At 35.0% G+C, this 27,756-nt stretch overlaps 1 protein-coding gene across 1 annotated transcript in view; it reads left to right on the plus strand.

Moving 5' to 3' along the window:
* Positions 1-7,063: 7,063 nt before the first annotated feature.
* The window catches only part of RecQ4 (RecQ4 helicase), a 261,720-nt gene continuing 241,027 nt past the window's right edge, over positions 7,064-27,756 (plus strand). Inside the window, exons 1-2 of the mRNA XM_090397875.1 lie at positions 7,064-8,125; positions 17,673-17,875. Coding sequence (XP_090254001.1) covers positions 7,089-8,125; positions 17,673-17,875 — 1,240 coding nt within the window. The 5' untranslated portion in view covers positions 7,064-7,088. The remainder of the gene's footprint in view (positions 8,126-17,672; positions 17,876-27,756) is intronic.

A 27,756-nucleotide genomic window follows, 5' to 3' on the forward strand; every position in this document is an offset into this window, starting at 1 on the left:
GGTGGTCAATAATTAGTTGACAGTTCTTCAGGTTTTAAAGCTGTCGATGTCCTTCTTGATTAGGCATGCTTCCATATTGTGTGTATGTGGAAACAGTTTCTGTTTTCAGGAGTAAAAAAGTCTTGGAGATCTTCCCACTATGTGTGTGTGGCTGAGGGGAGGATGTTCCACTAGAGATGAAATGTGCATGATGAATTATGATCTGAATTACTAAGAGGAGAGATCACCTTGATAATGCACCTGGAAGGACTAGTTAAAAAAAGATCTAGAGTGCAGGTTGAGTGGAAAGGATTGGGTATTCTGATTGGTAGATGAATAGTTTGCTATAATTACAGCAAATACTTCAGCCTCTCTTCCAGCTTGATCACTGGAATTGGAAAAGGGGGTCTGTTCAACTTGTGGATATTGAGGTCACCAAGGAAGATGATTTCACTAAGTAGGGTAGTTGAATTGCTGCAAATCAAAGTCAAGAATAATAATTTAAAGAGGTCAATGATTTTCAAAATTAGAGACATGGTAGAGACTGCAAATGAATGAAATAATATAATTATTGGTAAGGAATATCAGACCACACAAAGCATGTAGACAATTACTCTTGTGTTACAAGCAATCATAAGAGTATACTTTGGACAGTTAAGATGGACTATGATCCATTTTAACTTGCAGCAGTAATTTGGGGTTCATTCATAAACAGAGATAAGATTTGATGTCTGTAGTTGGTGTTTATGTCTCAAATGTTGGTGAGTTGATATGGAAGACCTTTATTTATTTTTTTTTTTTTTGTAAGTTTGAGTTTCATTTCAACTGCAGTGACACTGCATTTATTTGCACACACACACACACACACACACACACACACACACACACACATGACATTGCATAGCTTCCCTTCACTCACAGTCTATCAGTAGGTGGCAGTTGTATTATGTGCCAGCTGAACAGGTAACTTCTTAAGTACATTGCTGAATATCAAAATTCTTATTTATTGCACAATTTACTGGGTTTTGAATCTGAATGGGTCATGATGACATTAAGCAACAGTAGACTGTGAGCCGGGGGGGGGGGTTGAAATTCATGTACACAAATGCCAGAAGTATCAGAAATAAGGAAGAGTGTTTAGCATTAATCAGCTCGATTTGACCAAAAATTATATGCATCAGTGAGACCTGGTTGACAGAAAATGATATAGTTACAGGGATGGAATGTAAAGGGTATTATATTTTCAGAGAGGCTAGAAGAAATAGGACAGGAGGTGGGGGGTATTGCAGATGATAGATGAAGAATTTCAACTAACAAGAAACAGAAGTTAAGGAGGATTTTAGATCTGGGGGAAATAGTTCATTTGAGGCTATTTATTGCAAGATAGAGGCCAATAGGACAAAATATATTAGTGGTTGCTGCTATAGACTATAGGGGTGCACAGGAAGATGTGAATGCCATGCATCGGCAGATTATAACATTGAGTATAGGTTGATCAGTTATTATGTGGTACTTCAACTATGGGGACATTGAGTGCAGGGAGGAAAGAGAGCATGGCAAGATGGAAGTGAAATTTATATAGTTGCAAGGGTTAATTACCTGAAACAGCATATCATGGAAAGGACTAAGGGTTTGAGAGTGCTTGATCTGGTTATAGCATCAGAAGATGTATCCATAACCATTGTCAACACTCTCTACCTACAATTGGGGCGAGTCCATGCAGTCTTGTTCTCGAAGATTGCTAAACATGTGGAATTTTCTGTCAAAAAGGGGTTTATGTTGAACTGTAAAGCTGGTAATTATGAGAGACTTAGAGTTGGAGCAGTGCCATGGCTTGAAAAGCTGCAAGGAAAGAATGTCAGTAGTGTATGGGAAGTGGTGTCTAAGATAATTTGAGATAAGCATTATCAGACTATATACCCATGGTCAGGAGGATAAACTAAGTGGGAGTTAAGTGAATGAGTAGAGATATAAAGCAAGAGCTGCAAAAAAAGAAAACATTGTAGAGGGAATATAGAAAAGTGATCAGCCGGCTCATGAGAAATACAATGTATAAGCAAGAAGGGTGACTAGTATGGTAAGAAAGGCCAAATCAGATTATGAAGAAAAGCTAAGCAAGCCAAAGCAAATCCAGAAGAGTTTTTTTGTTCTCAGAATTCACTTTAATCAGTGCTTTTGGTAGAAAGGTGATGGAAGCAAAAGTATCAACATAAATACAGGTTATGTTGATATACGGGAAGTAGCAAATTAGAGACCAATTAATATCTCAGGAGTGGTGACCAAAGTATTGGAACAGTTGGTTATGGGTAACATCTAGCAATGAGTGGATAGAAATATCCACTCATTGCTCGACGCAATCCACTGCAGATACTCTTCAATGGATTTCAGAGGCATTTGACAGAATACTGCATGGAAAACTATTACAAAGTTGAAAAAAATGGCAATGGATATGAGGCTGATTGCATGGATTGGGGGGGAAGGAGGATGACAAACTATTTAATTTGTATATTAATGCTATAAGAAGATGATTTAAGGAGGGGAGATATTCAGCTGTTAACTGATGATGCAAATCTGTGGAGGGCAATAGTTGATAAAGGTGATGTAGATAACATGCAAGGCAAAGGATAATGGTTGTCAATTTAATGCTGCAAAATGTAAAATTATGAATTTTGGGTTGAAAAGGGTTAAATACTGTGTATCACATTGATGGTACTGGATTATGAGATTGATGATGCCAGGGACTTTGGGGTAATGGTAGAGAGAGAAAGCCGAAGTTCAGAGGGCATATTGCTAACATCAGTAAAATAATTCAGAGGATTACTTGGAAAAACACACTAACAAGTGAAGATAGGGAAGTTATTATCTCTCTTTTTAAGACTATGATTTGACCACATCTTACTACTGTGCACAGATTTTATCACCTGGGTTTCTTGGGGATCAGTCGGGTGGTGGATAGGATTCAGAGACAAGTGATGGGTCTGTAGAATTCTCCCTATTAGGACAGGTTGATGATGTGTGAGTTATAGAGTTTAGTTGACAGGTGGAGGAGAGGAGATATGATTGAAACTTATAAGTTGCTAAAGGAATTTTATATCTTATAAAAAAAAAAAAAGAAAGAAATTTCTTTATTAAGTTGTGTAAAAGTGTGGTTAGTAAGGGTATGCAAACTAGATTTTTTGCTTGGTGAGTGGCAAATGAGTGCAATGGATTGTCAGAATTAGTTGTGAGTTCCCCGACAGTTAATTAGTTGGAGGAGAGGTATGATTAAGTAATGTGTGTGTGAATAATGGTTAGTGTGGGTCTCCCTTAATGAGTCTTCTGACTCCATGGAGATACATGAAAACATCAACATTATTCTCAGTGGAGAATAATTTAGGTACACTTTTTAATGTACAGATTACAATTTAAACATAGACATAGCTAATAGAATAAGCAAAACTGGTAAGAGAACAGCTGAATAAATTTTATATGGAAAAAGAAAGAAATTATTACACTGTCTTGTACACTACTCCAAAATAGGAGTAGTGTACAAGACAGTGTTCAATTCAGTTTTAACTTACATACATGAAAGTTGGGTTGGACTACTATGTAAGATTTTTGAGAAAATTAGGGGAGCAAACAGATACATCAATGGAGAATTAAAAAATGAAGATATTAGAAAGGAAATCAATATCACTATTTTTTAATACGTGAGCATAGCTAAACTATGGTCATATTAAACAGAATGTGAAAGGAAAGGTTAATAAAGTTGATGGCTGGAAAAAAAGGGGATCTCATTCCAAAATAAGAGGCATCTGATATACTAACATCTCCTCCTCATTATACGTATATTAGGCCTAGCAGCCTGTTACGTTCATATTAGGCATGGCCTATTACGATTTGAGGTATAAGATAGCATTGCTCTCTTTCATCGATACTGTTTAATCTCTACATTGAAGATGCAATAAATAAATTGAAAGAACTAATAGGCCTTACAAGGCCAAACAGGAATTAGGATTAAATGGAATTGATATTAACTGGTTATGGTTTGCAGATGATATAGCAGTTATAGCTGATAACGAAGACAAAGTGAAATCCACCCTGACAAAGATGGAAGAAATTTTCAAACAGTACAGCCTAAAAATTAATGATAAGAAAACAAAACTATTAATTACAAGTAAAGCAAATCCAATGAAAATAAACCTGGAAATAAATAATGATCTAATACAATAGGTATCCTCTTTTAAATATCTTATCACAGAAGATGGAAGAAACCAATCAGATATTAAAGCATGAATAATCTTGGCCAAAAAGGCATTCTATAACAGAAGAAACATTATCAGTAAAGGACTTAGCACCCAGCTCAAAAAAAGGCTAGTGAAAATATACATATGGAGCATATCGTCTGCTAGGGATCTTTCTTCTTGCTACATCCTCGTAGTCACCATTGCAAGTCTCTAGTTCATGCCTGATTGTTTTTACTGTATTCAGGGAGCATTGGGCAGCAGTCGTAATATCCTTATTTTGATGGCGGGCACGAATCATCATGATACAAGTTATTCTCTTCCATGATTCTAACAAAACTAGACATCAAAAAGTTGGAGGCATTTTAACTTTGGTGCTGGAGAAAGATGATGAAAATTAGTTGGACAGAAAGAAAAAGTAATGAAGTTCTAAATGTAGTTCATGAAGAGTGATCACTAATGAACCACATCAATAAGAGAAGAAAAAGCCTGTGCACAACATTTTGACCAAGAGTTTTGGGCTTTCGTGAATTGAATTCGCAATTTGTTCCCCACAAGTCTACCGACAACCAAAAAATTTATCGAATTGAACACTAAAAGGACCTCATTAAAACCTCTCATAAGGACTCAAACTTCCTTGAAACGATTGCTACTGGTGACAAAACGTGGTGTTTTGAATATGAGCCCGAAACAAAGCACCAGAGTGCTGAGTGGAGACCACCAGAAGAGGGGCATCCAAAAAAAAGTCGCTTGGAGAAGTCAAAAGTAAAGACAATGCTGATTTCAAGGGCATTATCCAGAAAGAATTCATTCCGCCTGGCCAAACGACCAATGGTGAGTTTTATCTCGAAGTTTTGAAGCAATTGATAGCGAGAATTCGTCATGTACGCCATGAATATCATGATGCAGGCAGCTGGTCACTTTTGCACGATAATGAATCGTCTCATTGTTTGAACATTGTGAGATAGTTTTTGAGCAAAAACCAAGTTTGTGTATTGGATCGCTTGCCATATTCACCTGATTTAGCACCTTGTGACTTCTTTTTCTTCCCCCGACTTCACTTGCCGATGAAAGGAAAGCGATACGACACCATTGCAAACGTTCAAGTGGTAGTAACCACGACCCTCAACAGTATCCCAAAAACTGATATATAAAACTCATTTAACGATTTAATTGACCATGCCAAATGCTGTATCGATGCTGAGGGAGAGTATATTGATTGAAATAAATGATTTGAATTTATTTTCTAAAGTTCGGTTTCTTTTTGGACAGACGGTGTATAATCAACATGACTCCTCTTTTTTCTTGTATCTTTTCTCCATGTAAATTTGTGCACATCTTTATGTTGAAACATGATATTAGTGATGCCTAGCCCATGTCCTTAACAAATCCAGCAGATATTTAAGACCATTATTATTACCTTTGCTCTTTTCTCCATATATTCCCAAAACATTTTTGTATGCTTGAGATTTTAGTCATTTCCTACCTTGCGATTTTAATCCCCAACCAGGAACAGCATTTCGGGTTTCTGTATGTTGGCAACCTTGTCTGATGATTTGAAAAATTTTCTACTTCTTCCTTAGGAGAACCTTGTATATTATCATAGGCACAAACTAGTTTCATTGTCCCATTCCTCATTTTGAAAATTTCCTGTATAACTGCTGGAGATTGTGTACCAATCAATAAATTTGGTTTTGATTTATCAATACTTCTTTTCCTTGATTACTATTGTCTGGATATAACTCCCTATATTTATTATAACAGTTTTAACTGTTGTATTAAACTGTTTTAGTCTTATTTGTTCCAGTAACATCAGTTATGTCCATATGCCATACTGTAGGAAGTGGATGATATTAGAAATTTGGGAGTGATGGTTGATAGTAAACTGAAATTTAGAGGGCATATTGCTAGTGCTGCTATGATAAGAAGTACTCTAACATGCAAGGATAAGGAAGTGGTTGTGCCACTGTATAAGGCACTGGTCAGACTACACTTGGACTATTGTGTTCGATCTGGTGACCTGGTTTTCACTGTAATGTGGAGACATTGGAGAGGGTCCAGAGACGAGTGACTAAGACAATATCAGGAGTTTGGAAAGCTGGCTATGGAGAGAGGTTGAAGAAATGTGGATTGCAGAGTTTGGTGGATAGGAGGAAGAGTGGTGATATGATAGAGATATTTAAGTTAGTGAGAGAATTTTATCAAATTAATCCACAGGGGATTATAAAAAGAGTAGAAGGTGAGAAGGGAAGAACCAGAGGTCTTTGAAGTTATGTAAAAGTGTGAAGAGGAATGTGAGGAGTAGAATTTTTACATGGAGAATTGTTAATGCAAGGAGTGTTAAGGATTTTAAGATTCTATATGATAAATATGTTGTCAGTTGAATAATGAGGTTCTAGAACCAGAACTAGAGAAGTACCATAATAATATGATACTTCTCTAGTTCTGGTTCTTGCTTTCCATTGATATTCCTTATTGATGATGCCTGTCTTCATTTCTTACCTTGTGTTTATTTCAATAGCTAACTTTTCACTGTTCACACACCATGTGAACAGATGTTTATTATGCTGAGGCTTCACTTCGGCAAAGTAAATTTATTCAGCTATTCGGCTAAGAAATAATGTTGGATTCAATATCCACTTAATTTGAATAAATGCTTATTATGCATTTGAAATTTTGAGCTCGATAATTAAATCACTGTCTTTTTTTTTCATGTTGAATTTATAGACTTTTTTTTTCCAGCAATCATTTAAGAAAAGGGCTATGAAGTCTTATATTTCTCCAGATATAAGTACACAAAATAGAGAACATTTTCTGAAGAGAGATGTCATTGGCAAAGTTGAGAATAAATTGTCAATAAATAGTCCGTCTTTTATTTCTCCAGTTATGAGTATACAAAGCAGAGAACATTCCTTTAGGAAAGATGTCATTGGCAAAGTTGAGAATGAATTGTCGGAAAATAGTCAACCAGATGTAGGTTTACAAAATACAGTAAATCCCAATATTCATACAGAATTCTCTGAAAAAGGTCCATCGGTTAGAGAACTAGATATGAACCAGTCAAAATATTCATCTCATGTTGTAACTGTAAATCAAAATAATGCGAGAACTCCTCGTTTAGCAAATTTTCTTTCTCCACTTTACTTAAAGCAGAAACGTGAAAAATTACTACATCAAAAGCACAAAGTTGATCTGACATGGCTAAAAAGATGTGAACCTGAGATGGAAGTTTTACCTGCCAATAGAAAATTTCCTTTCTCAAATGACTTGATAAATACCAGCAGTTTTAATGCTATTTCTGAAGAAAATGAAATTTTTACTGATTCAGGTTGTATAGGACAGTCAATACAAGAAGGAAATTCTCTTGTTGCATCCATAGAGTTTAATAAAGAAGACCATATTCCTTTTAAATATAATGCTGCTGTATTGCAAAGGGATGATTTAAATGTAATGAACATTTCTGAAGAAAACAGCAAATTAATAGATAGGACAGAGAAAGAAGTTAAAACAGTAGATAGCACCATAGTTAAAGTAATTGGAGATGAAATTTTTCATTTAGAAAAGAGCCCAAAATATATTAATGATATAGAAAACAGGATAAATGGTAAAGAATTTAATGCTTCTGATGAGAGCGCCACACAAACTGTGGACTGCTCTTCAAGTCAAAGAAAGAAGAAGAAAAGGAGGACAGTTACTGCAAACTCAGAAAATTCAAGTCAAAGTAAACAACAGAAAGCAGTCATTACTAACATGGAAGAACTTGCCCAGAAAGTAAAACCAAAAAGACCAGCTATTAGAGCTTCATGTAAGAGAGATCTAGTGAATAGTGAATCTAAACAAGATGAAATGAATGCTGTCCTTCAGAATGAATTTTTGCAGAGGGCATCCTTTACCAGAAATTCAAAATTAGGTCACATTGAAAGGTAAGAATTTGAACTTTTCTTTGTTTTATATATCGTGTTTTATTGGATTATTGATGTTACTATTATAGTTAAGCATTTAAGAGAGACAAAAAATTTTATTTCCTGCTTATTAACATTAGTATATTTGCAGGCCATTATATTTAACTGTTGCCTCAAATTGATCGAACATCTTATTTCTTACCATGAAAGGTGGTAAGGAATAAAATGCATATTGCCTGTAAAGTGTGAAATATTAGAAATCACAAATAAAGATATTGGCATTGTGACCCCCAAACATTTATCTACCATCACTTCCTAGATTGACAATTGTAACAAATGAATTATTGTTACATGTATTAATAAAATGTTGTACCTAACAACATCCTCAGTTCAAAATACATAACCCCACAATTGTGTATTTAGGCTTAAGTGCTGGTTGTTGAAGTTACTGCTGAGGTTTAATGGAGTGAAAGCAGCACAGAGAAAGAATTAAACATTGGTTTAATGGATTATTCATGACCTTCTTATCCAGTGGACACAATACCAATAAAATTGACAGATTATTTTTCTCCCTGCACCTCATATCCCTTTCAACATGTAGATTATATTAATGTCATTACTATTTACTATATCTAAGGTACTTCAGAAAAGATGGCCAGAACCATAAGGAAATGTAATCTCTTTATGGCTGAAAAGCTCCATATGTAGCTAGTTGCCCTTATCCACTCTCTTTAAAGGTCAACTTCCTTCTATCTTAGTACCAAGTATATCAGTGGTGTCGCTTGTCCATCTTGGCTGGGTGTGCTGTCATGTTGCTTATGCAACCTGCTCAACAAAATTCATATCAATTTGACCGTATGGTTGCATTTTTATCAATATATGAAAATTTTAAGAGTGCATCAGCTCTCACCTTAATTGGTCCAGTGCAATTAATTATAGGATAACTTTGAATACTTTAATTTATTAATTAATTGTAACCAAATCTGCATAGAGTGAGGAACAGTGTGTTTGTTTTAAAATATAATAGAAAATGATGATGAAGGACAATGCTATATCTGAATTACTCAAAGGTGTAAATATAATAGTAAATTTGGAAGAGGAGGAGGAAGATGAGGCTTGCCTCCTTTGACTGCAATCACATAGTCCACAGAAGCTCTGGCAGAAAATGGGACTTCAGTAGATCGTCAACACTGTTTCTCCATTTGGGCAAAAAAGTTATAAATTATTGATAGAAAATTATATATTAAAAACTTATCTATATCAGTGGCCTAAACACATCAGTTCACATTTCACACACACAAAACAGATCAAAAATGGTTCAGGAGACCCACTGCTATCCTTACATGATTTTGTCGCTTGCTCATCAAGTGCACTGCTTATAATAGAATCGTCATACAAGACTCTGTTTTTAATTTCCTTGTCTCTTAGTGAACTTGCCAGATGTTTCTGCACTCGCTCTAGCTCACACTTCATCTTGTGTAACACTCTACATTGTGCTATTTCATTCTCCCTCATTTCAGCCAACTCTTCAATCTTCATATCTGTAATACTACTGCTCTTTTTATTATCACTTTCACACACACTCTCTCTCTCTCTCAATCATGTCACTTTACTCCATGTAATTGTGCTATCTCCCTCATTACAGCCAACTCTTCAATCTTCATAGCTGTCATACTACTATTCTTTTTAACTCTTTCTCTCTCGCTCTATCATGTCACTTTTATTCTCTCTCTCTCTCAAACATGCTACTTTTACTCTTTCTCTCTCTCTCTCTCTCAATCGTGCTACTTTTACTCTTTCTTTCTCTCTCTCTCTCTCTCTTAATCCTATCTTCCACCACAAACAGTCCCACACATTTCATGCTTATGAAATGTGTGCGAGTGTAGTGTAGATTGAAGTATAGACTGTTACATCTAGACATTAGTCTCTCAATAGAGACTAATGAACCTGACTTACACTTCTGACACTTGCTTTTGTAACGTTTTCAGCACACACCCTTGTTTTCGAACTCATGTCCATTCGCTTTCAGGAACAAGTACATTTCAGAGACATTGCACTGAAGGAGGAGGTCCCTCTGGGTTGAATTCTTTGAACAGCGGTGCTGCTTTGGATGGCATTGTTTTACTTCATCTACAATTTCAATGGAACCTCCATATTTCAGTCAGTATAGACAAAGCCCTTTGGTTGAAAAGACCTGGGTTTGATTCCCATCAGTGACATGAGGAACTTTATCTGGTCTCTTTTGATTAAAGATGAGTTAACCGGTCATACAGAGGTGGAGTGTTTTTTTTTCTACCTGGGTTTTTCATCCCTCAAAACAGGCAAACTGGTCTCATGAACACACATGGCTACAGTCATAAAATATACTATGGCAAGGAAGGCAATGGGAAACCATCTTGCTCATAATCATCTCCCTCGTATGGTAACATATAGCTACTCCCACCCGGGGCCAGCCTTCTCTATAAAGGGACCCGAGTGCAAGAAACCTTTTGGGGCCCTAAAATATTTTTCAGAGATAAAAATTAAAGGATTCGAAATAAACATATTGTAAAACATCTTATATGCAAATGATTTTGGCACAGGAAAACCAAAAAAACACATTCGAAATATAATACATTTCCGCAAATGTGTACTGACTGTGCCCACTCGATCGTGGGGCCCGGGTGCATTGCACCCACCGCACCCCTGAGATGGCCAGCCCTGCTCCCACCAGCCATATGGCTGAGGGAAGGGGATAGGATAGACAACTTCAATCTCTCAACTTGATACTCACTTTCTTGCTGTTTTCTGCATACTCTTCCACCCCTTTCGTTTTTAAACCAAAGTCCTTTCATCTTTGGTAACGAGTACATTTCTTTGCAGACATTACATAGAATGAAGCTCCTCCAGTTGAATTCTTTGAACAATGGTGCTTTGCATTGGTGCCATGTGCTCTGCTATTTAACTTGCTGTACAAATAACTTATATTTAAATTTAAAAAAATCAACTTAAGTCTGATTAACACCACAATATAACCCAGTTATATTCTAGCTAATATCGCTAGTTTTTTCTAAAATAACTTAGCTTTTGGAACTCTCTAAACACTGAACTGCTATAAGATGCCACCTCCCCATATTTTCCCAATTGATTCATGCAAATGAATCAATTGGTCGAAAGCAATTACAGATAGACTTGACTGACTATAGTTGTAGCAGTAGATATATTTCTTGTGTTCTTCATAATATGACAAGTTTCAGTAACATGGACCTTTCCATTTTCCACATACAAGTAGTTCCATATACTACTTGTGTATAGAAAATATATAACATCTGCATTAGTTAACATCAGTAGCTTCCTGGGTCTAGCTCTAACTGATGAGATCTCAATAAAGATAGAAACTGGACTGGGTAATGATCCTTCCCACACAGCAATATACTTGTCCAAAAAGAAGTGGACTTTTTTTTGCATTGCAGAATACTGAGATAATTGATTTGAAGTTAACAGCCTCTGTATACAAGTAGACCAGTCACGAAGAAACTTTATTTGCTGATATTTGGATACAGAATTAAAACAGTGTATTTTAGTCCACTGAGAAAGTTTGAGAACAGCAGTGCCAAGAGTATTTTTTGAAATGCTCCAATTAGGAAACAGTGAGGAAAGACCCCATGGCTCTACCCTCTATTTATGGTGTCTTTCTAAGTGAAGTTACTGGTATGGACAGGGCTGGCCATCTGGGGGGTGCAATGCACCTGGGCCCCACGATCGAGTGGGCACAGTCAGTACACATTTGCAGAAACATTTTTTTTTTCTTCTAATTTTGCTTTTAACTAAAGAGATTTCATCGACAGGATTTTAGGGCCCCCCGGTAATAATAATATCTCTGTGTTTCTCTATTATATTAGGGTTTTTTTGCTTAACCCTTTTGATGCGTTTATGCAGTATATAAAAATTAACAAACACGATTTCATTTTTACCCTAAAATGCCTGATTCATCATTAGTTTTTTTCTAATCTGTTACACATTTATATCATTTGGCTCGTTACCGTTGAAAAAATATTTATTATATTCTTTATATATGGTTAGTCTAGAGCAGGGGTGGACAACCCTTAACATGCCTGCCAAATGTGGCATGCCAATGACTTTTTTTTTTTTTCCGGTACGCAACCCAGGGCTCATCTTAAAAAATAATTAAATAAAAAAATACATTTCAAACATCTTCGCTGACACATATTTTAACTTAATATAATACAATTTTATTAAGTACAGCTATACCAAATAAAAATGCAATAATTAATTAAACTCTACCAACTGTTTCATAATAATAAGTAATAAGAAAATTAGAAACAAACATCCTATTTCTAAACCATCAATATATCTCCGCGATATACTGATGTACAGGTTTTGTCCAGTTCAGTTGTCATTATTCGTTAGGCATCCAGACATGGCGTGACTCCTTTACCATCATCTGATATATCTTTTCATGTTTCATAAAGAACATATCCCTTTTCTAAAGTGTATTTGGATTTTATTAAATCGTAAGTCATTAAAATATGGATTGGAAGTATTTATTGTCAATTAATATGTTTAACTTATTAGATATAAAAGCAAATTTCCTTTACATTGATTTTCGGAAACTAAAGTTTTCAGTTTTTTTCGTAAAATCCCCGCATATGTTGCAATTGCTATTTCCTGCCTAGAGAGCAGTTTCCTTGTGTGCATCCTACCCAAATAGCACCATCTGCTTTCCCATTATTTCAAGCAAAAATTAGCAGTAATTTATAAGACTTGAGATACTTAATGAACAATCCTTCACGAATGACTAATGAACAGACAGCTATGGTACTAGACCAGTAAAGATATGTGCATATATGATTGGTGCGGTATTAACAAAAGATCGTGCGAGTCAAAGATAAAAGTCAGCAGACAATTTTTGAATTGAAATGCTAATTCTCTTCAACCAAATTCAATATCTGAAAGTGCCATAACAATATTCACTATATATTTCCTAGCTTTAACACGTTTACGAATTTTAACACTTTCTGTTGATTTTTATTGTTGCTCTGCATTTGAGCTGGAGGGACAGAATCCCACACATCTAGTTTTTAGTGTTTGCCAGTGCAGCATATGGTTTTGCTTGTGGCTAAATAGCATAGTTTTGGGGGGGGAAGGGACATGCGATTCATTAGTTAGTGCCTTTATCCCAGCTGTCTCTAATTGCACTATTTGTTGAGAAATATATTACACAGACTGCAAATGTTTGTACCTTATTCAGTGATACAATAAAACGACCTGCTTTTACTGGCATCTGCAGACGTATTGGCTAGTATGGAAAGCGCGTGGTTTGCCATGGGAAGCGAGTCATCATTGCCATGAGGTGAATGTGATTCAACTTTTTTTTTTCTGTGCCAGGTTACGCGAAACTTTTCAATTTCTTTTTTTTGCAAAGTAAAATCAGGGGTGTGAGTTATATGTGAGGACCAGTTATATTCCTGTAAATACGGTAAGTTATTTTTAAAGCTATGTGAAATGTAGTATCAATATTCAGAATTATGAAGTGTTGTCTGCACGTGATTAGATCTCAACTACATTAATTTCAACTTAGTTAATAGTGATAGATAAGGGTGAAACTGATGTACTGAAGTAAACAAACAAAAAAAATAAACACATTCCTTGAGTGTTTCTAAAATTTTGTAATATTGTAAAAAGTATGTACATATTTAACTTTTTGTTAACTCATGGGATAAAAATATTTAATATTATTTACTTATTCGACAGGCAAAACCTAACCCATAATGTCCATGCCAAGAAAGTATCCCTCTGGATGTCAAAAAAAGGAAATCAGCAGAAAAGAAAAAAGAAGAAAAGCAAAATCTCAAAAAGTCACACGTAGACTTGTTTTCATGGCTACAAAATAAATGTGATGACGATATTGCTACGACTTTAGCAGTTGCGATTCAAACTTCAACTGAAGAAAAAAACTCCAAACAAGCTACACAACTTTTCAACGAAAATGTAGAAACTGTGGGATTCGTCGAAAAAGACACATCTGATTATACAAACGTTTTGGATACAGCAAATAATGAAGAAAACAATAATAACGATGGTGATCAAGTGAATATAAATGATCGAGGTGTGTGGCCAAATATTATAACTGATAAATTTAGATTATTTTGTGTTAAAACCGGACCTAAACAACATCATCAAGACACATTCATTAAGAATGTTGAAGGTAGATCATTTTCTACATCATACTATTTAAAAAAAATGCCAAATGGTGAAACTTAGCTTCACAGCTGGTTAGTTTGCTCAAGACTCAGTATTTTGCTTTTGTTGTGTATTATTTTCCAAAAGAAGAGGAAAAGATCAATCAACACGATTTATATATGGTTTTAATAAATGGAGAAAACTGTCATCTGTAATTCAAGATCATGAGCTTTCTGTTGGTCACTTTAATTCTTTTATTGCTTGGCAAGAATTACTAAAAAGGCTTAATGTATGTTCAACTGTTGACAGAACAAATCAAATTAATATAAATAAAGAAACAGAACGTCTAAAATTACTATTTCAAAGAATTGTAGATGTAATTCTATTTTTAGCAAGTAATAGTCTGTCATTTCGAGGATCCCATGAAACAATAGGAACACCGAATAATGGAAATTTTTTAAGTTTAATAGAATTATTAAGTAAATATGATCCTGTGCTAATGGATTATGTAAACAGAATTAAAAATAGAAAAAACGAATTGTGCATCATTAGGCGCATAGATTTTAAGAGGAAATTATTGCTGCATTAGGTAATGAAGTCCTTAATAAAATTAAAGACAATATAAAAGCATCCATATATTACAGTATCCCAATGGATTATACTCCAGATATTTCTCACAAGGAACAAACTTCAATAATTATTAGATATGTAAATTTTGCAGACAAAAAATTAATTATAAATGAGTCATTTATAGGATCTATTGAAGTAACTGATGTGACTGGTGAAGGACTAACAAATTCGCTTTTAAAAAGAATAGGCGAGCTTGATTTAGATATTATGAATTGTAGAGGGCAAGCATACGACAACGGTAGCAATATAAAGGGAACATATAAAGGCGTACAATCTAGAATAATTAGTTTAAACCCTCATGCAATTTATGTACCTTGCTTATCACATTCTTTTAATTTGATAATTTGTGATGCTGCTTCCAGTAGTATATATTGTAAAAAAATTTTCGGAATATTGCACCGTTTATGCTGTGTATTTTCTGCATCTACAGAAAGGCGGGAAATTATACAAAAGCATTTAAATATTACGCTTAAACCATTATGTGATACTCGATGGGAAGCCAAAATAAGTCAAAGCAGTGTATACACAGTTTGAACAAACTTATAATGCCTTATAAGAATTTATTGGTGCAATTAACAATAACACAGCAGTATCCGAAGCTAAAAGTCTACTAGATTCATTACAAGAAATGCCATTTATTTTAAACTTATCGGTGTGGTTTACAATATTGTCAAAAATTAATTGCATCAACAAACTATTTCAAGCAAAAACAACTGTTCTTGACTCTGCTTTTAATTTAGTGAATAAAATTAAAAATAAAATCCAAAATTAAGATCTAAATTTAACACATTTTTGGACAATGCTTGAAAGACTTCCCTGAAAAAAGAATTCGAAAAAGAAAAAGATTATTTTCTAAACTAGCAGAAGATGAAGTTTTACTAAACCCGATAGAGGAATTCACTTTTTCAACGTGTGATTGATACTGTTATTGTACAAATAGATGATTGATTTAAAAATATACCCAATGTTATTTCTTATTTTAAATTAATCACTGATATAAAAACATTAGAAAAAAATGAACTAGAAAACTGCTGAAGGGATTTTGTAAAATATTATAGTAAAGATGTAAATGAAGACTTAATCCAGGAAATTGATTTGTTAAGAGAATTGATCTTGGACCAAAAATATGTAAACAATGCAAGACATATTGCAATATATATTATATAATATTTATAATGAACTATTTCCAAATGTACTAACTGTATTGAAAATTTCTTTATGTTACCAGTTACTATAGCAAGTGCAGCGCGTTCTTTTAGCAAATTAAAATTGATAAAGAATTATCTTCGGTCAAGTATGTGCGAAGAACGCTTAAATGCACTTGCTATATTAAGCATCGAAAAGGAAATTACCAAAAATTTGTAATTTTTCGGAAATGATTGACATAGCAAAAAAAAAATTGCTTATTTAAATAAATACATAATAAGCAATATACATGTTAGTAAAACTAGGCCCCTAAATAGTAAGCCTATTTATTTTTTTTATTACTTTAAACAATAATTAATTGTAAATAGTTTTTGTGTGCTAGTTGGTGAGCCAGGTTACTTTTGTTTGTGTCAAATATTTATTTATGTTAATTATTTAATACTTTCGTTTTGTGTTCAGTAAACATTATGTTAACCTGTTATATTTTGAATGTGTTTTTTTTGTTTTATTGTGCCAAAGTCGTTTGCAGGTAAGAGGTTTTACAATACGTTTATTTCGAATCCTTTAATTTTTACCTTTGAAAAATATTTTAGGGCCCCAAAAGGTTTCTTGCACCCGGGCCCCTTTATAGAGAAGGCAGGCCCTGGGTATGGACAGAATCGGTGAGATCCGTAATGCAGGGTGGGGGACATTTTTTTTAAAAGTAAAGTTAAGGCGTCCGACAGAGGGGGGGGGTATTGGTGAACAAAGAAGTTATGTCAAAATTAACATTATTCTTACTTAAAACTAAATTTTGGATTATAGATTTGAAGTGGGTAGAATATTTAATATAAAGATGAAGTATGGCCAGCAAGAGAGGAAAAAGAGATAGCTAACTATTGGTTAGTTTAAAAAGGGGCAGGGAGTTCATTCTATAGGATGCAGGGGGGGTTATTGGGTTTATGAATTTTAGGTAAACTGCATATCAGGGGGAAAGCTAAAAGGTTTGATTTAAAATTAATTTGGTGGGTGGGGAGGGGCAAGAGATGATATTTTTGAGCAGCCTTTTTAATGTTTTCCTCTGAGAATTAGTGGGGTCATAACCTAGACTTATATAAGTGGTGTTCACTTTGGTCACTTGCCAGTTTTCATATGGAAATTGGCTCAGGGACCAGGGTGATGTGTGCACAATGACTCAGCATCTCCCCCTTTCTCTGCAAAAAATATTTTTTGACATAAAAATGTAGTTATTGGATAAAAAAATATAAACAACAACCATTAATTGTTATTATAAACCATTCATTCTAGGTTTTACACTAAGGTCTCAGTCATTTGGTAACCAACCATGATAGAGTTGGTTACCAAATCCCGATCACCTTGCTCCTGGCATTTCGTACAGTCATAATAGAGTTTATACCAGTTGTAAAATTTGGGGGGGGTGTCATAAATTGAGTATTTCTACCATATTTCGTAATATTAGCTTGGCTCGAGATATGTAAATTTATTTTTTTATGAAGACGAAGTATCTAATTATTGGTGTGTGAATTATAAAGTTTCACATTTCTAGTGTAAGTTTAATGTTTCTTATGTTCCTGATATTTCAGCTGAAATCATAAAAATTATCTTTCAGAAAAATAGCTTTGCAATCATTAAATGATAATTTTGTTAAAATCAATCTCAAAAAGAGGAGATATTCAAGGGGTTATGCAAAACAGATTTCTGTAAAATACAAGAAAAGGAGGCAGTGGATTCAGAAGAGAACAAAAAATGAATCATGTTGTTTTAACTGTGGAAAAATGGGCCATTGGGCACTATACTGTCCAGATAATAAAGGTAAGTAATTTGAGAAATATATTAAAACTCATTATTTGTTATTTTTATAAATATGTACATATACACTCAGGTATCTCTTATTATATCAAACACTACTATATTGAAATCACTTGCTATAACAAATCCTGAAAATTCCTGCCCAAAGTTCCTTAACATAAAATGCTATATCATGATAAATTTAAAATATGATTCAGTAAAATATAACTTAATTTTAGCTAAGTTATATTTTATTAGTTTTAGCTTTCATTATATTAGCTTTAGCTAATATTTCCCTGGTGTAGCATCTTCAGAGCTGAAACAATGACTAAAGCAGTCAGTAAGGAACAATCAAATTACATGTGTCATGAGAATAGGTATAAGAGAACAGCATCAGAGAGGGAGAGAGGGGAAATTGCAGAAAACTGAGTGTGTGTGTGGAAGCAAGAGATGAGAGGGAGGAGGGAGAGAAACGAGAGAAAGATTGGAAGCTGTGAGAGTCAGTGATGCCAGTGAAAGAAGGATGAATGAATCTGTTCGGACTATCATGTATGGAGACTCAGTGATTCAAGGCATGCAGAGTAGAGTGCTTGCCTGGTGGAACAATAGAGAGTGTGGCAACGGCATTGAAGAGGGGTGAAAGTGTAGAGGAGATGGTAGTAATAGTAGGGGTGAAAGTGTAGAGGAGATGGTAGTAATAGTAGGGATGAATAATGTGAGAAGTAGCATGAATCGTGTAGTGTGAGATTTGAGGTTAATGTTAGAGCTAATGCAGCAGAAATGTGTCCTAGGAAAGATAGTGAGTATGATAATGTGGAGTGAAGGAGGAGGAGTGATGACAAATGAGATGTAGTGAGAATGTACAGGAAAAGAGGTCTGGAATATGTGGATGCACAGAGTACATTTGAGGATACTTTGAAGAGAACTGTATGCAAGAGATGGATGCATACAGCTCTCTTCAAATTACATTTGAATGCAGAAGGGCCCGGGCATTTGGAGAGACTGTTATTTTCTAGGAAAGTGAGCGTGTCAGGTCAGGGAAAATAGAATTGCACAGGTGGAATGTTGCAGGATATATAAATTTAGAAATGGAGGGTACACTATATTACAGAACTAGGTGGAGTATAAGGGAAGTAATGATGCTGTAAGAATACTGGCTGGTTTTTCTGTATACAAGTTCTAGGAGCATTAGGAATAAAGGGAATGAGTTTAGGACATTGATTGACTCAGTCTCTCCAAAGGTTTTTGGTATTAGTGAAACTCGGTTAACTGAGGAGGATGTTCTAACAGGGATAGAAATCGAAGGGTATAGCATATTTTGGCAGGATAGGGAAGTAAACATGGTGTTGGAGGTCTTACTCGTGATAAGAAATGGATTGTGCACTCTCAGGGTGGAGAATCTCAGTGGAAATAACACCAATGTCTTTGAGAGTATATGGTGTGAACTAAATGTTTATAAAAAATATTTAGTGGAATGTTTTGCTATGGACCAGAGAATATAGATTGATGATGATGAGCAGAAAATGTTTAGGCAAATTAGTTTGGCAATTGCAAAGCAAATGATCATTATGGGGGAATTTCAACTATAGCAATATAAACTGGACAGAGAAGACAGCATGCAGTAATAAGGGAACTGAATTTTTGGATTTCTTGAGGGACAGCTGTCTTAGCCAGCATGTGGTGGAGGGAACACAATGATCAGGAGTTTTGGATTTGGTCATAGCATCAGAGGATCTGATTGTGACTGAGATAACCTTGTCCTCCACTGGTGAGAGTTATCATGTGGTCCTGACTTCAGGATGAATAAGCATCTAGAGGAGGTATCAAAACAGAAAGAATTTATGTGGAATTATAAGGAAGGCGACTATCATAGACTTCGAAACCAGCTTGCAATAGTACAATGGATGAAAGAATTAAAAGGAAGAAGGAGTCATTAGTGCATAGGAGATATTAAGAAAAAATTGTTGACAGCACTGACATATTGTATACCTCGAGTGAAGAAGATGAAGCAATTCAGAGTCAAATAGATGACAAAAGGAATAAATAGGGAATTGCAGAAGAAAAAGAGATTATTGAAGGCGTATAAAGGTGAGAGTTGGAGAACAGTTGCATGAGGAATATAAGGCTCAAGCAAGGAAAGTGACTAGTATTGTAAGGAGAGAAAAATTAGAATATGAGACGAGACTGGCACTGCAATCCAAGGAAAATCATAAGGTTTTTTTTTTTTTTGCTATGTGGCAAGTAGAAGGAAAAATGATAGTGGATGGATTACCTTGCTGGTGGAGATAGGAATCAAGTGACCAGAGTCGATGACATAGTTGAGATATTTAATGATCACTTGATTAGAGGGTTCCATCTTGGTACTGTAGGCTGTATTCTTAAAAGGATAATGATTGGTGAAATGTTAGAAGTGAATGAAGAGGAGGTATTCTGAGTATGCTAAATGTTAATATGGCAGGGGACTAGAATTAATAGAATTAAATGTTAATAGGTTCCTGGAGAGTGGAAGGAGGTTAAGATAGTACCATTGCATAAGGGTGATGGTAGAATGGAGTATCAAACTATAGGCCTATTTGTATTTCCTCTGTAGTTGTTCAGATTTTGCAGAAATTGGTAAGAACTCATATAGAATTGGGCAGGTAAGGATAAAATTATTTTTGCTGGCCTGCAAGGATTTGTTAAAGGATGCTTTTGTTTTAATAAAATTTTACAATAGAGTAACAAGAGCAGTGGATGAGAGTAAGGCATACACTGTCATTTTTTTTTTTTTTTTTTTAAATTTTTCCAAGGCATTTGATAGTGCCACGTTTTGACAGGGTGATGTGGAATGAAGAGTTTGGTGATAGAAAGCAAAGGGGGGAAATGATCAAAGTTGCAAAAGAAGGTGGTGAGTAAAAAGATAAGAAATAAATTTTTTTGCTTGGAATGCATTTCTTGAGAGGATGGTGAATGTGCAGACTGTGGATGAGTTTAAGGAGTGCTATCATAGTCTTTGTAGTGGCTAGCATTAACCTTCCATGATTAGTCTTGTGACTCTATGGAGGTCAGGAAAATAATCATTCTAGATATCTCAAAAGAACAGTTTAAAAAAAAAATATGCATGCATGTATATAAAATGAAGAAATGTATAAAAAGAAATCAAATAGCAATCACATATGTAAAAAGTATCTCTGAAAAAATTGCTCATATCCTAAAAATTCAATTATTCTCCTTCCTTTCTTCTTTGCTTTCACCAAAGACAAAATACAATGCAGTTGCTGCCTAATATTCATAGAAATTCTTGTTCATGTCTCTGGAAATTACTACAGATAAACTGGTATCAGATTGCTGAAATGAGATTTGAAGAACACATGAATTATAACCATTTTCAAGAACATAGAGTGCCATGATTAACTTATCATGACCTAACTACTGACCACCTTGAATGACTTGAAATGACACTTCACAATTTAATTCCTTTAAATTTGCAAGATTATTCAGAGAATTTTGTGGGACAGCTTCACCTGAACAGAATAGTTATTTAAAAAAAAAAAAACATTTAATTGGGTTAAATTAATTTTATATATATTTATAATTTTTTTCAGGAGCCTCTGTAGCTCATTCAATTTTTATGATGCTCTTTGGTTGGAGAGACCTGGATTTGAATCCCCACTAGGATGCATAGAACCTTATCGGAGCTTTTCAGCTGAAGCTCAGTTAGCCAGTCTCATACGGAGGAGGTAGAATTCTCCCCCCACCCCCCTTTTGGAAATTTGTGTTTTTCATCTTGCAAACTGGCCAGAATAACATATGGATTGACAGTCACTATATGCTTGCAGATAGGATTTAGCCACCCATTGAAGCATTAATTAGGTTACCAAGAAGCCAAGTTGCTTTGGCTGTGATGACTTGCCATAGAACCTAACATTCCAGAGAAGATGAGATATAAAATTTTTGTGAGGTCACTTCATCTTTCCAACACAATTATATACTTGATTTGATGGTTCTGTTACAACTTCAAGTTATTGTTTTGCTGTGAAGATGATATTAATTGTGTTAAAGCTGATATTTCCCCTAATACTGATGAACCATTAGGGAGAAATAGTTTTAATAAATTATACTGGGAGGGAGTCAAGGACTCATCGAGGGAGGCTATAAATCACCCAAACCAACTGTCATACCTTCCCTTAAATTCAACTTGGTAGTCACACCCTTCTGACTCTTCTGGATGACCTCCATTTAGTCAGATTGGCATACTTTGAATTTTATTTTCAATTAAAAAAAAAAAAATCCATCAATGTCAAGACTGATGGATTGTCCACTCGCCTATGTATTCAGCAAATAAGTAGGCAAGTGGATTTGGAAGCAAGAAACTATTTCACATTTAATGCACAACATGCAGGCATATTGTCATACAGCAACAGCCAGCTGCTTGTTTGGTATACTGCTCCCCTCTCACTCATCCCATGCGTTGATTCAGACGTTGCATCATACTGAGATACTACCGACTGTTAACTACTCGGTCCTCTGGAACAAATTCCTTATGAACAGTTCCATGTATATCAAAGAAAACAGTCAGCATTCTGTAGTTGAACCTTCTGCTGTCTTGCAAATGTTGGCAATTGTCATTCCATGCATTGCTATTTTGTTTCTGGGTCATATTGGAAGCACCATAATTCATCATCAGCTACAGTTCTTTCTTAAATGGTATGGCCTTAGTTGTTCTCATTATTCCATTTTTGAATTTTTGATATGAGGCACTAACACTATCTTACTCAATGTCTACTTAAGAAATAATGAAGTTATTACATTGCAGATATACTTACTGCAAAGAGCACACTATTGGATAAAATTATATACAGTAGCCCCCCCCCGTATCCGCTGGGCTTGGTTCCATATTCTTCTGCAGGTACCTGAAACTGCGGATAGTAGCGAACCACTAGTGAGACCCAGATTTTTGCACATATACAGCAAAATTGAAGCAGGAAATTATTAGTAAATTGACTTACTCTCATGCGCTAGGATTGTAGGGTTCTTTAGTGAATATGTTATGCAGTTAATATATAATGTATACACTAAATTGTATGGCTAAATAAATAATAATAAAAAGTGTTATTTTTTATTAAATGAGGTAATTTCTAGACTACCACTTCACCCGTACTATCCAGGGATGCTATCTACCGCATTTGACCTCACATTCCATTGCTCCTCGATAATAATATTACATATTTATTTAAAATTATCAGGAAACAATTTTTACGTGTTTAGAATCTACGAGGAGCAATGGAATGTGTGCCCAAATGCAGTAGAAAGTACCCCTGAGTAGTATGAGTGAAGTGACAAACCAAAAAAATTGTCTCATTCAATAAACCTTCGTCTTTAGACAAATAAAATTTAACCCACATAATGATTATGTAAAACGAAATGAGAAAATATGCTAATATGAAAATGCAGTTGTTAATAAAATCTTAACATTTTTATTCTTATTAGGAAGAACCAACTGAGATCAGAACACTTCGTTGTGTTCCTGCTACATATTTATTCATCTTCCGAATCTTTGGCAGTTGGCTGCTTGCTTGCTTGCCTACTGAGCAAATGATGTGGACGGCTGAGGATCATCAATAGTAGAAGCTTTGTCGACTTTTTTTTAAAAAACATTGTTATTGGAAGCTGCCGTTTTTGTCTCTTCAATTCAGTAAACAGGTTCTGCAAAGGTTCCAAAGCTTCTGTTATTGTGCAAGTAATTTTTATGCTGTGCTCCATCATTGAATCATAATCCGTTATCTGTTCCTTTAATGTTTGAGTTCAAAATATTGTGGCAAATTTTTGAAGTCTCCATGCTGGTGGTTCTTGTTCACTTTCCTCCTCATTGTCATCTTCTTCTGTAGAAGATTTGGCAAGATCTTTCAACTCCTCGTTCATTCAATCATTCAATTCTTCTTCTTCTGCGAAATCCCTCTCTACCTATTTTCCGTGCTGTGTTAATTATCGCTGTTATCTGTGAGTTAATATCAGGGGTGTCTTGGGAATTATGAATGGCATCACTCCACAAATTCTTACATCACGCCGTTACCGTTTCTGGTTTCAATTCGTCCATTGCTTCCTTGATGAATACAATTGTGAATGATTTCCAGCATTCCATAACTCCAACATCAGCAAATTCCTCAACCATTGTATGAATCATATCGAAAACCTGTCGAGCATATGAGGCTTTGAAGCATCTAATGACACCTTGATCGAGTGGCTGAAGCAATGAGGTCGTATTAGGTGGGAAGAAAACCACTTGAACATTTTCATCTTCAGTGACTAGTGACTCAAGGTGCCCTGGAGCGTTGCCTATTATCAATAAAATTTTAAATGGTAATCTTTCCCTCTTGAAGTATTTTTTCACCTCTGGAATAAAACATCGATGGAACCATTCCGTAAATAACACAGCCATGACTCACGCTTTCGGATTTGATTGTCAAAAAACAGGCAGATGACTTTTGTTTTTGTTTTTAAGGGCACGTGGATTCTGTGCTCAGTAAACAAGGCCATGTTTAATTATATGACCAGCTGCATTGCAAAGTACAGCGTCACAATGTACCAGCATCAGTCTGTCCTTAAATACTTTAAAGCCTGGTGCTTGCTTCATGATTTCATGGATGTAGATCCACTGGGGTATTTTCTTCCAAAGAAGGCTGGTTTTATCACAATTAAAAACTTGCTTAGGATGATAACCTTTCTCTGCAATAATTTTTCTAAATTCTGCTGGGAACAATGTAGCAGCTTTCTCATCAGCCAATGCAGATTCTCCCGTAATTTTTATGTTTTTTAAATAGATTAAACCTAGTTTTGAATCTATGTAACCAGCCCTTGCTTGCTGTAAATGACTTTTCTTCCTCTTCTGTTTCATCTTATGGTCGCATGTCTTCATATAGGATCAATGCTTTTTGTTGTAACATGTTACCGTCAATAGGAATCCTTTTTCTTGTCATGTCTTCCACCCACATATTCAAAGCTTTCTCTACCTTGAGTAATGGCTTATCACCCACTGTACCTGTAACTTTTGCAGATTTGGGCACAATGGAAAGATTGACACGAATTTTTTCTTTGTTCTTCAACACTTTATGTATCGAAGATTCGTTTTATTATAGATCTTGGCAACAGTTGCAATTGACTTTTTTTCTACTTCAATCATATTGATAATCTTTGATTTTTCACTAATACTGAGCACTTCACGGCTTCACTTTGGTTTTGAAGCCATTTTTAAATTTTTCACAATTTATTTGCTTGAATTTAAATGCAGTTTTTAATTGCAATGACAGATGAACCTGCTTTCTTCGACAATTCGAGTAAAACTAAACATGAATAAACACGCACATTTAAGTCCACGCGCCTAGCAAGACAAGCGTGTTTCAACAAGTTTTCAATCTGCGCTTATGCATGTTTCAACCAGCCTGTGGCATTTGACCGTTTCGTGCGCTTTTTTCGTACTGCGGATAAGTACCGCAGATATGGGGGGGGGCTTCTGTACTACTTTTACCAATTTTTTTTTTTTACATTATGCTCATTAAAAAAACCCACCTCATTATTTAGCAGACATACTTTTCATGGCTTATCAACTGTGGTGAACCCTTTTTTGAAACAAGATCTGTGATAGTTTTTAAAAAAAAAAATAAAATTCAGAGCTGAAAGTTATATTTTATTAAGAAAATTAACATCGATATATTTTATCTTGCCCACATGAATCACATTATCTGTTTTCCCTCTCTTCTCATTAGGACGTTGTCCTATGCATTTGGCAGTGAATATGCCATTTAAAAACTAATGCATTCTCTAAACCTTTAACCAGAGATCATAGTTCTCTATTAAATAAGAGAGAGAAAATCAATAACAATTAACATGACTAGCAGATAATCAAAAAATGAATGTGCTTGTCATGTTAACACTGAAGTATACCACAAACATGCAAATATTGCTAGCCTGGTTGGCCAAGTATTTAATGCATCTGCTCTCCTATCAACAAGTTGTGGGTTTGAATCCCACTATGGGAATGGATGTTTGTGATTGTTCTTAGGTGGGAGATGAATTTCATTGTCCCTTGTGAGACTGCCACCCTGCTTATTGGATGCCTGAAAGGAACTTGAAACAGTTCCATGTTTGGTCTCCAGAGCAGGATTTCTGGACTATGTAAAAAATAAGTAAAAATACAAAATAAATAAATAAAAATAAAATCAATAAAAATAGAAACAAAAATCCTTAGCCCTGCCACAGTACAAATGTACTATAGGTTTACGAAAAAAATTTTGCGAGTCGGAGCTACACAAAAAAAAAAATAATAATAAAAAAAAAACGTGCACTTTTTTTCTTATTACCCTTACCATATAAAAAAAATTGCCATATTAATGCAGTTTTATAGTGCATACAAATACTCATATTATATTACTGCTTTAAACCAAGAAAATACACTCTTCGATTATATTCACCATCTTTACAATATTCTCTACAACTAATAAATTATGTTATCCAGTCTGCTCAAAATCATGTCTCCCTCCTCCCAAAAGAAAATACCAAAAAATTTACAATATCCAACATATCTATGAGCCTGTATAGCTCAGTGGAAGTGATGTTTGTATTCCATAGTGCTTGACTGCCTGAAGGAAAACCTAAGTTCAAATCTGGTCATCACAGACTAGCACCAAACATTTTCTAAGCCCTATATATATGATACAGATAGGTCAGTTATCTGTATCATCGAGGGAGGCTGTAAATCCCAAGTTAGATAATCTCTGGCATTGGCAAGCAGGTTTTTTCTCACAGAAACTCAGGTTTTGCATCCCGTAAACTCAAGAAAATTGACCATAGAATCCACTCTTCCACAGATAATAAATATATACTGTTAGGATTAGGGATCACAAGATGGTGGCACTTGTCAACCACCTCTCTTCACAGGATGCTGGATATTGTAGTGATAATCTTGGGTCAGCTATCTCTAATTGGCCTATGGTGGAGATATTGCCCCCCCCCCCCCCCCATCGTTAGATAAGGCTAAAACGTCCTCACCTACTCACTATAAGAGAATCGAAGGTGTTAGCAGTTTTTTTTTTTTTTTTTTTTTCAAAATATCTACAAAGTTATCAGTCACATTTTTAAATATTCAGAATACAAAATTTCCTTCACCACTAGTAATAAACTAAAAAATTTATTAAAGCATAAAACCAGAACAACATTATCATGGCATAATGTTGCATATGAATTCAGCTATCAATCTGGCTGCAGCATATCTTACGCTGGGTTCACCATCCATTCTTTAAAATCATGATAATTGAATTACTGTGTTTGTAATATTCCTGTACCTGACTATTTACAACCTACAGCTAAGATAAAATTATTATTTTTTATTATTATTATTATTATCCGAGACCTCCAGGGAGTCAAGGACTCATCGAGGGAGGCTGTAAATCACCCAAACCAGCTGTCATGCCTTCACTTAAATTCATTCACACTAGATGCACTCACTACCCCTAAAGGCAAACTATTCCACTCACTCACTGCTCTCTGAGAGAAAAACATAGCTGTTACCTCTTTCTTGACTGCGAACAAACTTAACTTCCATGGATGATTCCATATTCTCTCCCCACTTTCCATATAACAAAAAATTTCATCAGATGATATTGTATAACACCCATTCAAAAGTTTATAGAACTTTCTCATATCACCCCCTCTTTCTCTGTTAACCAGAGTCTGCAATCCTCCACATACTTGCAATTTGTCCTCATAATCTAAATCCCATAATCTGGATATAGTCTTTGTAACTCTTCTTTATCTCCTTGGAACCCTGGGAGACCAAACCTGCACACAATAATCCAGGTGTGGTCTTATGAAAGCCTTATAAAGAGGCAAAATGACTTTCTTATCCTTACATGTCAAGGTTCACTTCCGCA

Source organism: Typopeltis vanoorti, chromosome 9, assembly GCF_054136105.1.
Source record: "Typopeltis vanoorti isolate ZY-2024b chromosome 9, IOZ_Tvanoo_1.0, whole genome shotgun sequence".
Taxonomy (NCBI): Eukaryota; Metazoa; Arthropoda; class Arachnida; order Uropygi; family Thelyphonidae; genus Typopeltis; species Typopeltis vanoorti.